Source organism: Pyrenophora tritici-repentis, chromosome 1, assembly GCF_003171515.1.
Source record: "Pyrenophora tritici-repentis strain M4 chromosome 1, whole genome shotgun sequence".
NCBI lineage: Eukaryota > Fungi > Ascomycota > Dothideomycetes > Pleosporales > Pleosporaceae > Pyrenophora > Pyrenophora tritici-repentis.
Window position 1 is genome coordinate 6,265,064 of NC_089390.1, and position 14,299 is coordinate 6,279,362.

Consider the following 14,299-nt stretch of genomic DNA (forward strand, 5'->3'; position numbering starts at 1 on the left):
TTTTTGCGGTCTAGTGACGTAGAACCCCGCAGCTGGTGGTGGCTAGTGGGGTGGAGCTCGCAGATGCGCACGCTTCCCTGTCGACGGACATTGTTAAACCGGAATAAGGATAGGCCGGCTTACTCACCACTGCAAGGAACGAGGTAGTGCCGATGACTGTGTGCTCCGTCGTATATATCTTACTGACCCTCTGCTCACCCCACACAATGAAATAATGAAATGATAAGCCATGGAATGATTGTGAACTTGTATATTTCGTTGAACATATCGAAAAGATCTAAAGAGGTGCCTCCCAACAACCTCTCTGATCCCTCATCAATGCTACTACTCTCTGTCTCTGACTATAAAGGGGAAATATAAAACCGCCTCAAACCACACGCTAAAATTACACTGTCTTCCCAATAAACACCACCAAGATACATGCCATATCATGTCATGTCATGTCATAAGCGAATGAAAGCATATACACATACACTATGCCCGGCTGAGCATCTTGAGTACCTCCTCCTTCTCGGTGGTAGGCAGTGTGCTGAGCAAGCTCATTACACCCTTCAATCCACCTTCGCGGTCCTTGCGCATGAGTTGCGCAATTTCCGTCGCAATTCCATCAGTCTTGAGTTGCTCAATCTTCTCGGTAACAAGCGGCCTGTTGTCCTCATACCAGGTAGCAACGGCCATATCGTCAGTCTCCCAGTTGGGGACATTGGCGAGGTGCTTCAACATCTCGAAGCCACGGCTACGGGTAAGCGGGTTGGCCATGGGGTTGTCATGCGTTGGCGAGGCGGCCGCGGCAAACTTCTTGAGGATGTACTCCTCATTGAGACGGCGGCGAAGACGCCAGTAGAAGAAGCGGCGAGCGTTTTGCCATTGAAGAGCTTGGCGAATGACGCCCTTGGCTTGCATACGTCCGGCGCGGTCATGCAGATCGGCGAATTGAATGGCAATCTGGCCGTAGATGGGCAGAAGCTTCTTCTCGCGCTCAGTCATCTCAGCCTTGATGCCCTGAAGTTCGGCTTCAGGTGTGGTCTTATCGTTCAGCTTGCGCTTGAGCTCAGCGTAGGTGGGGTCGTTGCGAGCCATGGTGTCGAGTTGACGCTCTCTACGGTACTTGATGCCCACGATACCTTCGGGTTCAAGGACACCACCACGCGATTCCTCATCAGCATACATCTCCATGAATTGCGGGTTGATGGTAGGATCGACAACGACCCATGATCCACCACGAAGTTCGCCGTAGGGGGGGATGTAAATGAAGATGGGCTGCTCGAACTTGACAAGAGCATCGACAATGTACGAACCGTACTTGAGGACTTCGTTGTACATGTCGCGCTGACCACCAGAGAAACCACGCCAGTTGGCAAGGATCATTAGCGGCAGTTGCTCACCATTGTTGAAATCCTTGATTGCCTGTGCAGTCTTGAAAGCAGAGTTGGGGTACCACACACCACCAGCTTCGGATGTGACTTGTTCGATGGAGTCGGGGTTGGCGGGATCAGCAGGGGTGACGTTCTCAACCGAGCGGGTTTCAACGCCAATGACACCGATAGGGATGCCACCAAGACGAGCACGGCCGACGACGACAGTCTTAGCCCAGCCACCAAGAGTCTCCACAAACGAACCGCGATCGAAGAGACCAGACTGGAAGCCATCCTCATCATCCTTTCCGGCAATGAGATGTCTGACGTCATAGGCAGACTTGCCAGGGGGGTAGTAGGTGATGTCTCGGTCCCAGTTGTCGGCCGACGGCGAGATCGGAACAGGACTGCCCTTCTTGTCGGGTACATATGACATCCACTGGACGATCTTGGAGACACCCTCAAAGTCGTCATCAGCAGTAGAATGCGAAACACCCTAAAAAAATATTAGCTAAGAATCTAAACCAAGTTTAAAGGACTACTGGACATTTTTGGCCATGATCTGAGTTCCTCCAAGCTGGAGGTTAGAGGTGTACACCTCACGACCGAGAAGCTTGTTGATGGCCTGTGCACCAGTGAGAATGATCGGCTGACCCTCAATCTGAATGGCACGCTGGCCGAGACGGACAAGGTAGGCACCGATACCTAGCAACTGTTAGTATATAGGCTGTAGAATTTGAGAATGCAATGCATACCGACTGAGCGACAAGTGACCAAGGTGATGGTGAAAATGTCCTCATAAGCCCGCGACGTCTCACCAGCAATGAGACCAGAGCCACGAAGCGACTCAACACCTAGACCATCTTCAGCACCGATGATAGTGGTGATCTTGTAGCGCGTCTCGTCATCCTGCTCGACCTTCTCGCAAATGACATCGTTGCGCTTTCCATCGACGAAGTGCCCGTACTTCTCAGGTGTGAGGTACAGGTATTCGAAACCTGCCTCGGGCTTGCTGGCATCCTTCCATGCAACGGAAAAGTGGGGAATGAGCTCCTCAGCCAGACCAATGCGAGCACCAGAGTTGGCCGAAAGGTAAATTCGTGGGATGCCGAGCTTACGTGCAAGCTCTGAGCACTTGTGGAAGAAGTTGTCTTCCGCAGGTCCGAACGAACCAATCTTGTAGGTGATATCGTTGGCGATGATGATGAAGCGGCGGCCACGAGGGTATTCGGGTGTCTTAGCAGTGACCATCCAACCGACCATGCCAATGTTGTTTTGACCAGGGTCACGGTTTACTTCAGCCAGGTTGTCAGTGTCGTCAAGCACCAACTCGTAGTACTCCAGACACTCTCCCTTTGCAGGCTGCTTGTCGCGAAGGTGGGAATGCTTCTGAATAGCCTGGATCCAGCTGTTCTCTGTCGCCTGTCGGAAGAGCTCAGGGAAGTCGTAGACGTATTGAGTACCCATGAGATGAGCCTTGTACCTCTTGGGTTGGAGAGCACCCTTGGTAGGGTAAGGAGTGGAAACTGGCTGGAGGTGTAATGCACCAATCTTGGTGGTTCCACCAATGCTGTGGAAGAGCCACTTGCCACCCTTCTCGGACTTGCGCTCAGCGTACATCTCAACCTGGATGACGTATCCAGAGGTGTTGGTGATGATGACACGAAGAGGGTAGGGGATGCCAGTGGCGGGGTCAGTGACGATGATGCGAATCTCAGCGCCGGTGACACGAAGACGCCAGAGTCGTCGACCAAAGCGCTCCAAGAATCCACCAATAGCCTCCTCAACCTCCGTAGGGCTAAGAGGGAAGATGTGCGAGAAGTTGATGAAGATGTGGTTCATGTCAGCCTGCGAAGTGCCAACAATCTCCAGAGCATCTAGAATATCAGTCATCAACCTATCAGTCTCCGACACCATGTACTCGGCGGTAGGGATTTCCTCCCGAAGGCGACCCGATCGGACAACAGCCCTCAAGAAGTAGCGCTTGTCGCTCTCGGCGCCCTTGCCCACAGCCTCGTAGATGTGGATGTTGCGGTTCTCTGTGAACACGGGCTTGATGTCGAACTTGGAAAGTCTGCCAAGCTCAAGCTGGAAGGCAAGAGCAGGCTCGACGTGACGAATACTAGCGTCTTCTTCGTAGTTGGGTCCGCGGAAGGTGTAGTATCCGGGGTAAGTTCCATCCTTGTGACCGCAAATGAAAGAAATACGGCGAATGCGGCGAGAAAGAAGCTCGGTCTTGTAGTCCTCGACGATGGGCAGGATGCGCTCAAGGATTTCCTTGTCATCGTTGCCCTCAATGTCGCGAACAGCAACGTTGATGACACCAGTAAGCTCGTCGGTGTGCTTGGGCTCGTTTGCACCGGTGGTGGGAGTGCGCTTCAGAGTAAGGCCTTCCCTCAGTCCAATACCGCCCTTCCTCTCCTTGCCGACGTTGGGGAAGATGTCCAAGGCTTTGCTGATAAGCTCGTCCGCATCATCGAGGTACTCAACAGGAACAACAACGCCCTTACGAGAAGGCTCGCCCTCGAAACGGTTGTTCCAAGCAGTCATATCACTGAGTGACTGAATGCGAGGAGGGCGTTCAAATCCTGGGGTGCTGGGGGTACCAGGCTCTGAGGGCTCGACAGCAAGGCCGTATTCTGCCTCGCCGACTTTGCGGAGGATGAAGTCCCAAGAGAGGAAGCACTGCTGCTCGCCTTCGTTGTGGTAGTTGATGTTCTGGACATGGTACGCACGGTAGGCTCGGCGAGTGTACACCTCAAGAGCAGCAAGGGCGACGTATGGGTCAGTGTGGACGAAGAACTGAGTCAACACATCGAAGACAGTGTACCTAGAGTCCACGACCTCCTTGATGACGTCGAAGTTGGGCTCACGATGGTCCCAACCGCTCTCGCCATAGCGGGACTCAACGACAGAAGAGCGCAAGATGTGCTCCATCTGCGAGGTACGCTCCTCAAGCGAAGGCATGGCACATTGAATGAGGACCTCACGGGCCTTGAGCGAGACCTTGGCGGTCTGCCTAGACTCAAGCTCGGTGAGCTTCTTGAGGGTCTCTTTGAAGTACTTGGCGATGTTTCCAACACCAGGCTTATTGGGTCGGTAGAGGTCCAGGATAGCAATGACTAGGTTGTTCTTGGCGCCGACCTTGGTGTGGGAAAGTACAGTCTGGACAACGCTCATAATGTTGTCGCGGTTCTCGTCACGGAGCTTGAGGATGACCTCCTCGTCACGCGAAGTGCGAGACGAAAAGAGCGACTCAACGGCCCAGTACATCTCCAGAAGCTTGATCATGACACTGTACTCGTGTGCCTTGAGGCCCTCAGAGTAACGGTTGATGACATCGGAAAGGGGCTCCAATGCAGCCTTGAGGATTGCAACATCACCCTTGGCTACATTCTCCTCAACAAACTTCTGGAAGGCCTTGTTGAGGGCCTTGCCAGGGAACTCTAGGTTACGGCTGTGAGCCTTGTCGACAATCTGAGAGAAAGTTGCATCAAGCTTCTGCGGCATACGTGCGTGAAGGGCAGAAGCCTGGGCATTCCACTCGCCGTAAGGCAGCTCGGGATCCCGGAGGACGTCGACCAACTCCTTGAGAGTGCTCTGCATAATGACTTGGTTGTCGAAACCCTGGAAGATGTTCTGGAGAATGTAGTACAAGTAGACGAACCTCTGCGGTGGCTTGGCTCCTGGTACTTGCGGGGCACCCAAGTCGGGAAGTTGGCCAGTAAAGTTTTGAGCTGACTTGACCTTGGAAGGATCGTCCAAGGCTAGGACACCGAGGATGTCACCAGCTTCGAGAGTGGCTCCTGGCTGCTTGATAAGGTTGACCATACCTGCTTCCTGAGCGATCAAAGGCATGTACATCTTCATGACCTCAACCTCGGCAAAGGGCTGACCCTTGTCGACGTGCTCGCCGTTCTCGACCAAGAAACGTACAAGCTTACCGGGGGATGGCGTTCGGAGTTGAGTAGGATCGTTCTCTTGTTCGAGAAGACATGTCTTGCCATCAACAGAGAGACGAGTAGCGCCAACTTCTTCCTTCCAGTAGACGTTGTGAGATTTGCCGCTGAGCAGGATCAGAAGACCACCATCGGCAAGCGCCCTAACACCGACGGAACACTTGGTTCCGTTGATGAAGAGTGTGAAGCTGTCGATGGTCGATTTGGTAGCGGTAAACTTGTATCGGAAACCATCGTAGATGAAGTCAATGGGGAACTGGGTTTTGAGCACATCTTTCGATGGAACCTGACCCTTCTCCAGACCTGCCTTGTACTCGCCAATGCATGCTTCACTTGCGACATGAGCCTTGGTAACGGCACCGCAAATGACGGCAATCATGGTATCCGGTCGCTCGGCAGTCAGCTTCTTGGAGATGAGCTCGTCGAGCCAGCCAGTTGTGATGGTGTTGTCCTCAAAAGCAGGTGTCTCGAGCAGCTTGATGAGGTATTCGACGGTTGTTCGGAAGTCACCACGAATGCTCAGTTCCTTGAGCGCGACAACCATGTGTTTCCGTGATGCCTGGCGGTTCTCGCCATAAGCGAAAATGTGGCCGAACTGAGAATCCGAGAAGGAATGGATACCACCAGCGGAGCTGACGGAGAAGTAACCCCAAACGTTGGAGCTACTCCTGAAGTTGAGGTCGTGAATGGTACCACCGGAAGGCTTGAAGCCCTCATCGGGATCTTCTGAGGTGATACGGCAGGCTGTGCAGTGGCCCTTGGGAGTAGGGCGACGCTGGCTCTTGGCGCTGCCTTCGGTGGAGAAGTCGAAGTCAATCACAGAGCTGGCGTGGGGGTCGGCGCCGTATAGTAGTCGAATATCGCGCACACGGTGCAATGGGAGACCCATGGCAATCTGGAGTTGGGCGGCTGGGAGGTTCACGCCCGTTACCATTTCCGTGGTGGGATGCTCGACCTGGAGACGAGGGTTCAACTCGAGGAAGTAGAACTTGTCGTCAGAGTGCGAGTAAAGGTACTCAACGGTACCGGCAGAGACGTATCCGACTAGCCGTCCGAGCGAGACGGCAGCCTTCTCCATCTCCTGGAAGATCTTTGAGCCAGCAACTGTTACCGGTGCCTCTTCAATGATCTTCTGGTGACGACGCTGTACCGAACAGTCACGTCCGAACAGGGAGATGTTGTTGCCGTACTGGTCAGCCAGCAGCTGGACTTCCAGATGGCGGGCGCTGCCTGCAAGCTTCATGATGAAGATGGGCGATCCAGGGATTTCCGAGGCAGCGGCCTTGTACAGCTGCTCAAAGTCCTCCTCGCGCTCGACTTTTCGGATACCCTTGCCACCACCACCTTCTGAGGCCTTGACCATGACGGGGAAGCCAATAGCCTTGGCCTTCTCGAGACCCTCCTGCCATGACTTTGTGCAGCCCTTCTCGTAGATGTGGTCTTCGACTGTGACGATGCCGTTGGAGTCAACCTGCACCTCGTCGACGCCTGTTCCTGACCATGGAATACATGGCACCTTTGCGTGTTGTGCGACGATTGTGGACGAGATCTTGTCACCAAGCGAGCGCATGGCAGATCCCGGGGGACCAATGAAGACGATCTTTTTGGGCGAGGCGGCGAGCGATTCGGGCAGCTTTGGGTTTTCCGAGGCGTGTCCCCTACATGCGAAGATTAGCCATTGGTCGTTGCCTATACGTTCCAATTGCGATGTGTACGTACCATCCTGCCCACACAGCGTGCACGTTCATCCGCTCGGCTACATCGACAATAAGCTCCACGTTGGCGTAGTTGTTGTTGTTGGTACCGCCGGGTACCTGCATAACGTGCGTTAGTTAACTCTGCGGTCCGTGGCCCAAGTTAGGCTTCATGAGCAAAGACGCACCTCAACGTATTGGTCCGCCATGCGGATGTACTCGGCGTTCGCCTGCAAATCCTCAGGCGTGGCCATGACGGTGAACTGAATCGCCCGTTCATCGCCAAAAGTCTCATATGCCCATTTTCGCACAGAGCGGATTTCCTTGACGGCGGCGATACCGTTGTTCGCAATAAGAACCTAGGGAACATAGTTAGCTTCAGCCTGCGCGCCGTCGCCACGCCCCAATTCGGGCGCTGGCAGGTTTCTCTTACATTTGTAATGACCGTGTGCCCATCGTGCGCGGCGACAAAGTCCTTGACCTTGCCTGGTGATGCTACGCGGAGGTTGTTGCCGCCGATGAAATGCGGAGCAAGATCGTACTTGGCTGCGTATGAGCTCGGGGCGCCATTGTCATCCCCATTGACTCCGTTGGTTGCAGCTCCGGCCATTGTGTTTACTGGAAGTCCCATGCACCAGGGGATCAAGTTGTGGAGAGAAAAAGGGAGAGGAAGAGGGGAAAGTTGGGTTGTGGTTCGGTGGGAGATCGGTCAATTTTCCACTGGTAAGGGCAAGATGGAGCTCGGCCTCTAGTGTGGACGTAGATCTTTGTATGTCCCTGACGACGGTCGGTGCTCTGCAAAACTTTGCGTACTTTTTGCAGCGCTTTGACTTGCTTCTCTCGCGTCTCTATCGGTGGGAGGATCCGAGGAGAATTAGTCGATTAGAGTTGTAGTTCCGGTGTAGCAGCCTGCTCAAAAGCAATGCTCAGTGAGTACCCGTGTCCAAAGGTTTGTTGCGGTGTCGGGAGGAAACACAGCAAAAACAGATGGAATGTTCGAGACGAGATTAGAGTGCGTATGTGAGATACGACCCCCAATGCTTATGTGGGAATGATGGCAGGTATAAGCGGTCGAGGTGGGAGGGAAGGAGAGATTACAAGCAGCCTGGAGCCTAGCGGTCGGGAGTATGTATTAAAATCTTTATCAAGAACCTTGCGGAACGCCCCAATGCACTTCCCGAAGAGCTGTTGAGCTGAGCCGAAGTTGTGCACCGCCAATGTGCCGATGAGGGTAGAGTCCCTGCACCACCGTTCCCCTGTTTGTCCGAGTCGAAGCCACCGGTACCTGGACACGAAGATCGGAAAGCCGCTCGGAACCCGATTGTCTATACACGATCGATTCTCAGGCCCATTTGAGCATCGAGCCGACTCATGCTCACAAACACCGTGTTCACTCAAACTGTTCATCCCAAGTGAACGCGTAAGAGATGGTGGGCCGCGTTCGTCACCGCGATGTCTACAAAAGGCCTGTTGGGAGCAATTCCGCATTAGTCCCCTCCCGCGGGACACCCGAACGCATGTAGGTGAGCGTTGAGCTCCCGCTATCTCTCAGCAAAAGCAGGTCAAGAACTTTGCATTGCCGTTGATCCGTTAGAATACAATAATCCCACGCATCTTTGCGCTTCAGCCTGGCAATACCATCTTGACCCCTCTCGTCCACCTCGTGCACTTCAGCCTCTACAAGGCCCTAGCCTCTCTGCCTCGCACCGTCCATCTCCCCACCGCCCATCATGAGTGGCCTCTTTACCCACCAACACGGACACTATGATACACACCAGCACTAGATGGATGGCAGCCACTGTCTCACTGTCGCAAAATTGACAATGTCACCCAAAAATCGATGATGGCCGGGTCTCCGCCCCCGAGGTCAGACCTCGGAGTCCGTCGCGGCCACCCAATCACCATCAAATGCGGCCGCTGTCGGAGTATATCGAGCGTCTCGGAGTAGCAACATTGCAACATGTCTGACGCCTGAATAAACTACCGTCTTGAGTAGCGGCGGATTCCATTCGTCTTGTGCCGATGTGCGCCTTGGCGGTGTGTATTTCGAGAAGCTTCCATTTTGTTTAGCGCCTTTGCTTATGGCGGGTCAGGTGCAATGCGAGACAGCGACGTTGTTGAAGTTACTGAACTGACAAGCAAACCCCTTCCCCAGAGAATGGGTGCGAGCTAAGATTCCGACGTGCATTCCGAGATCCAGGGTCTCGCGTGCGTGCACTGCTGCGTGTGCGGCCAGTCCCGCAGTTTTGACATCAGAATCGTACGATGATTTTCTTGCGCGACAACACCACGCCCACGCCAATGCACTTTACCCCAGATTCTCGAAATGCATACCGAAAGCAGAAGTTGGTCCGCAAAGGGCAACCCAGACGTTGAAGGTGCAGGAACAAACGAGCCGTTGACATCGTGTGATCGGGGTATATTCATTAACAAAGGAAAAAAAAAGCTATCAGTAATACTGTATGTAAGTACCCCAAAGGGTTTGCCCTCCCCACGCCATCCGGCCTCTAACTATGTGCAAAGGTGCTCCAAACTGCATGCCCATCCTTGAATTCCAATCACAATCAAATCAGTAGGCTGAACACAGTGCCTGCGTCCATGGCGCACCAAACTCCAGAATGCATGAGGTATAATGCCGTAAAATCATATACCAGAAACGACGAAAAGTGCATGCACAAGCCTCTGCAGCTTCTTCCACCCAGGCCCTCGCACGGCGCCGCCACAGCCTTAGTAAGATTCTTCTTCAGGCTGCGTTGACATTTTGCGTGGCCTTGCAGGGGGACCCATTTCTCCGCCGTCGTAGTTGGCGCTTGGCCTCCGCGATGCGCTCTGTCGCCTCGGAATTCCGCTCAGCATAGGGATCCCTGACTTTTCCATGGTGAGTCGACGAGCCAATGGAGTAGTAGCGCCGCTTCCGTCGCTATGGTTTCCAGTGTCGCTTTCTCGTAGCGACTTTGAAAAGGACTGCGAGTGACCATGTCCGCCTGATTGTCCGCTCATGGAGCTGCGTGACCTCGGCATCCGGGGATCCATCCCACTGATTGACGAAGACTGATAATGACCAAGGGGCGTCCGGTTGCTGCCTCTGCTCCCTGGTCTTGCTGGTGTCGATTGCGACGACATTGATGCTCGACTGCTTGGCCTGCTATTGGTAGGCTCTCGTGAAGAAGTTGACCGACCGAATGACAGCCGGCTTACACCGGACTCGTAAGCACCACTAACGGACGAAGCCGCCGATGCATGCGAGCTGCGCTTTCTGCCGCTTCTCACGGTAACCGTGCTCGGTACACCACCGTGATGTCCCATGGCGCTACCATTCCGTGGACTGGCTTTCGGCGGTGTATTCGTCGGTGCAGGAAGCTTGGATCGCGCCGAGTGGACCCGCTCTTCAAGCTTCTGCATCTTGCCAATTAGCCCGCGAATCTGGTAAAGTGATCCGGATCTTGGCAGAGTCGCCGGTGGTGCGGCAGCCCCAAAGCTTGGCCTTGGCCCTCGTGAAGCTAGAGCAGACGTCCGTATAGAAGGCGTTGCCCGCCCACTGGCACTGGTACCTGGTCTCGATACCCCCGACACGCTGGGACCTCGCGAATGGCGCGGGGCGCGCTGATACAGACCGGCGCGAGGTGTGGTTCCGGGATCCAATGGGGGAACCGAGTTTTTGCGCCTAGACATGGGCGTAGAGGGCACATGTCTTGTTGTGATGGGTGCATCAGACAGGGGTGGAGAAGGAGGCGTTGTGTCTGGGTGCGGGACGTCTGGTTTCGAGTGCGGCGGGGTAGAGGCGGCCGTTGGCGAAGAAAGATTAGTAGCTGAGGTTGAAGCCTCGGAGACGGGAGAGCGTGGTCTCAGGGCATCACCAGAGACATGATTAGATACCTTGCGCTGGTGGTGGCCCTCAATCGTCTCCTCTGCTATGCGCAGCTTCTCCTGCACAATTTCCGCCTCTATCCGCAAATCTGACAGTTCATCTCGAAGTCGCTGTGTCTCTATCCGCAACGCTTCTCGCTCCTGTTCGCCGATTTTGATCTCCTCCTCCAGCATTACCGTCCGCTCAATCGCCACATTGTACTTTGACTCGACGTCCTCTAGGGAGGATGTTTGGTGGCGTGCCTGGCGCTCGAAATCATCGCTCTGTACTTCAATGTCCCGTAGGCGCATTTGAAGAGCGCGCTGGCTCTCGCGCATGCTGGTAATCTCTTTCTGCAGAGTGTTCTGCGCATTGTTGGCTTCCGTCTTGCTTTGCTTGTACTTGGTCTGCGACTTTGTTAGTGGCTGTTCTAGAGGCGCAGATACGCGCCAACGTGTCGGGGGCCACAAACCTTCCACTCCTCCACCTCAAATCCCAACTTCTCTGCCTTCTCCTGCAATTTCCGCTCCCGCTTTTCGCTCTCTTCGACATCGCGCTCTAGCTCGGCCTCGAGTTCCTTGCTGGATGCCTGGAACTCCTGCAGCTCCACTTCCAACGTCTCATATTGCGACTTATAATAGGCCAGCTCCTCCTCTAGACTGGCCCATCCTGAACGAGCCGGCGAGGGGTGACTGTCGTCGGCTGCCATGGTGGGTCCGTGGTCGCGACGGTGAATCGCTCCTGATGATCAGGGGGGGATTGGACCAGGCGGGGTGTCGTGACGAGGCGTCGGAATGATACTGCGAAAGAAAGCGCTGTCGTGGAATCGTCACCAGCGCCTACCGCACCGAATGCGATAACTGCTGGGCGGCGCGCGGATTGCTCCTGCTGTGCTTGTCGGAGGTTGACAATTTCCACTTTGTCGTATGCGGTGTGTTGTCGACAAATGGATGCGCCCAAGCCAGTTCAGAGTTGCCGGCCGCCTCTGCGCGCGCTTCTTGTAGGCTTATAAATATACGGCCTGTCCCTATGATGGTTAGTAGTCAGTAGGCCGCGGGACTGCGGCGTGCAGTGTTGTGTGTCGCCAGCAGTGGTTGTTGATGGAGGCACTGCGGGCGCGGAGCCCGATGGCTAGCGCACTGACTCTCCAGGGCAACCAGGTCGACGCGGGCAGGTGCCTCCAGCCACCGAGTGTGACACATGGAACGTGCCGCAGCCAGACATCCCCACAAACGCCAGCGCAGAGAGAGACAGCGCACCCACACAAGCAAACCTTGATGGTGAATAGCCTCTTTGCTCAGCCACCAGATATACAAACATGACGACACTGCCTTGTTTACTGGGCACAGACTCGTCTATTGACTCATTTTCCCCTCAAAATACTGCCAAAAAGAAACCATCCCGCAAAATGCCCAACACCACGTGTACAGCGTTTCAGATTCCACCGAGGTAATTACATCCAGATGAACGGCATTTGTATTTCAGATAAAGGGGTATATGTACAATTTTTGTCCAACCAGATTATTACTAAATATTACTCCTACTCTTTGATGCCGCTATCAGGGCCGTTGATATCTCTGACCTTGGCATCCACTACGGCATCCCTAGCCTGCTGTGACGCATCGCTCGCTGCAGTCTTGGCATTCTCCATGGCTTCACCAGCAGCATCCTGGCTCTGGGTAAACATTTGTTTACCCTTGTTGTACATATCCTGGGCTGTCGACGACGCCGTCTCTGCTGCCGTCTCTACGGTCTGTGCACTTTTTGAGTATGCATCACCAGCAGCGTCTTTGCTCTTCTCTACCAGATCCTGCGCCTGCTGTGAGCCCTCTGCTACAACATTCTTGACCGACTCGGTTGCATTTCCGACCACTTCGATGCTCTTCCCATAAGCGTCGCTACTCTGCACATCGTCCGCTGCCTTTTTCACCATTTCTTTGGGCCCAGGGTACATTTCCAACGCCTTTTGCACCATGTAGTACAGACTAATGATGACAGCATGAATGCGGTCCTTCATCAACATGGTGATACCATGAGAGAAAAAGCCTTTCAACACTTCAGCTCCCAACCCCTCGTAAAGAGCCCACATTCCCTCCGTCTGTGCAATGCGCAAGATGGTACTGAAGACAGTTCGTTGTCTAGCTTGCAAAGCCTTTGACTTCAGCGCATCCCCCGACTTCTCTTTGTCCGACGTCTCCCCAGTGCCAGATGTGGGCTTCTGTAAAGACACTTGCGCACGCGTCTTTGCGAGCGAGAAGGGATAAGTGGCGGTCGAGGCCAGAACTTTGCTAATGGCTGCCAGGAAAAAGGTAACCCGTGCTCCAGGATTGTCGCGCTTGGCCCTTGGTACCAACAGACGTAGCAGGGCCTTGTGCAGCAGCATCGTAATCGAAGGATTCAAAGTCAGGATCAAGCTGGCAGAGTATCCTGACCAGAAGCCTTGTATGCCCTTTTCGCGCCTGATCTCTGCTGCAATATCTCTTGTACTTGACAGGGGTGGTATGTCGGTTGCTGAGTCCTGCGTCATCATTGCTGCTGTCTGCTTCCTGGTGACAATCTGCTGAATCGGTGTAGTGAAGAGCTTGGAGAAAGCGCCTGCGACTACACCAATACCGATCTCCTCCAGCGCTGGCAGACTTCGTCCATTGTCGCGTGCATCAAGTCTCTTCTGTCGCACATAGGAGTATGCAAGAAAGAACAGGAAGCTGTCTGCGACGCCCTTGAGTGTCTCCTGTAACACACCACTGTAGAAAGCCTTTGGGCCGCCTTCCCTCTCGTATATCTTCTCGATGGCGTCCAAGAGTCCGTTGTAGTGTGGGTGCTTATCATCGTGATGTAGTTGTCGCTGGACCTGTAGGCGCGTGATGACGACGTCGAGAGGGTATGTTATGAGCTTCGATATCGCCGTTCCTAGAGCACCTGATGTCGCATGGCCAAGCGCTGGGAGTGCAGGACCGACTGCGCTGTGATGGTCTTTCTCGTGCGATATGTGGTAGAGCGTGAAGGCATCCTAGACGCGGAGTTAGTATAGAGATGTCGATCGCATGTCAGTAGCTTACGAGCTGCGAGTTATAGATGTAGTTCATCTTGTCGGAACTGCCGTTAGAAGCCATGGTTGATAATAATGGAAAAGAAACGCCTTAAGATGCAAGGAAATAGTAGTAGTATATAAGCATTCCAAACGCGGGGAAGGCACTCATGGCCTGCGGAGGCGGATGTACTGCGGGCTCCTTGTGTTACCAGTGCCAGACGTCATTTGGGGCGCTCGGATGAGGCCAGAGCTCCAGTGGATAGCCGAGCTAACATGCCCACAGCTTTCGCTTGTGAAGATGCCTTTCCCTACCTTTTCCCAACCACACCACCTGGAGCACACTCCCCACCACCTCAACCCGCTCGGGAGAGCCCGTAGTTGCATCCGACTGTCGTCGCCGCCCGCGATACCTC

At 54.2% G+C, this 14,299-nt stretch overlaps 3 protein-coding genes across 3 annotated transcripts; all 3 read right to left on the reverse strand.

Moving 5' to 3' along the window:
* Positions 1 to 474: 474 nt before the first annotated feature.
* On the reverse strand, positions 475 to 7,618 carry PtrM4_024500 (AccC, Biotin carboxylase; the record flags this gene model as incomplete). The annotated part of the gene is made up of 6 exons (XM_001932213.2): positions 475 to 1,851; positions 1,903 to 2,060; positions 2,111 to 6,972; positions 7,034 to 7,128; positions 7,197 to 7,367; positions 7,442 to 7,618. The coding sequence occupies 6 exons, from the start codon at positions 7,616 to 7,618 to the stop codon at positions 475 to 477; spliced, it is 6,840 nt and encodes a 2,279-aa protein (XP_001932248.1).
* Positions 7,619 to 9,928: 2,310 nt separating this feature from the next.
* PtrM4_024510 (uncharacterized protein) lies at positions 9,929 to 11,564 on the reverse strand (the record flags this gene model as incomplete). Its single annotated transcript, XM_066103624.1, has 3 exons — positions 9,929 to 10,150; positions 10,207 to 11,262; positions 11,328 to 11,564. The coding sequence occupies 3 exons, from the start codon at positions 11,562 to 11,564 to the stop codon at positions 9,929 to 9,931; spliced, it is 1,515 nt and encodes a 504-aa protein (XP_065965826.1).
* An 831-nt stretch (positions 11,565 to 12,395) lies between these two features.
* Positions 12,396 to 13,968, reverse strand: PtrM4_024520 (Mito-carr domain containing protein; the record flags this gene model as incomplete). The annotated part of the gene is made up of 2 exons (XM_001932216.2): positions 12,396 to 13,865; positions 13,915 to 13,968. 2 exons carry the CDS (start codon positions 13,966 to 13,968, stop codon positions 12,396 to 12,398), a joined length of 1,524 nt encoding a protein of 507 aa, XP_001932251.2.
* Between the last annotated feature and the right edge of the window lie 331 nt (positions 13,969 to 14,299).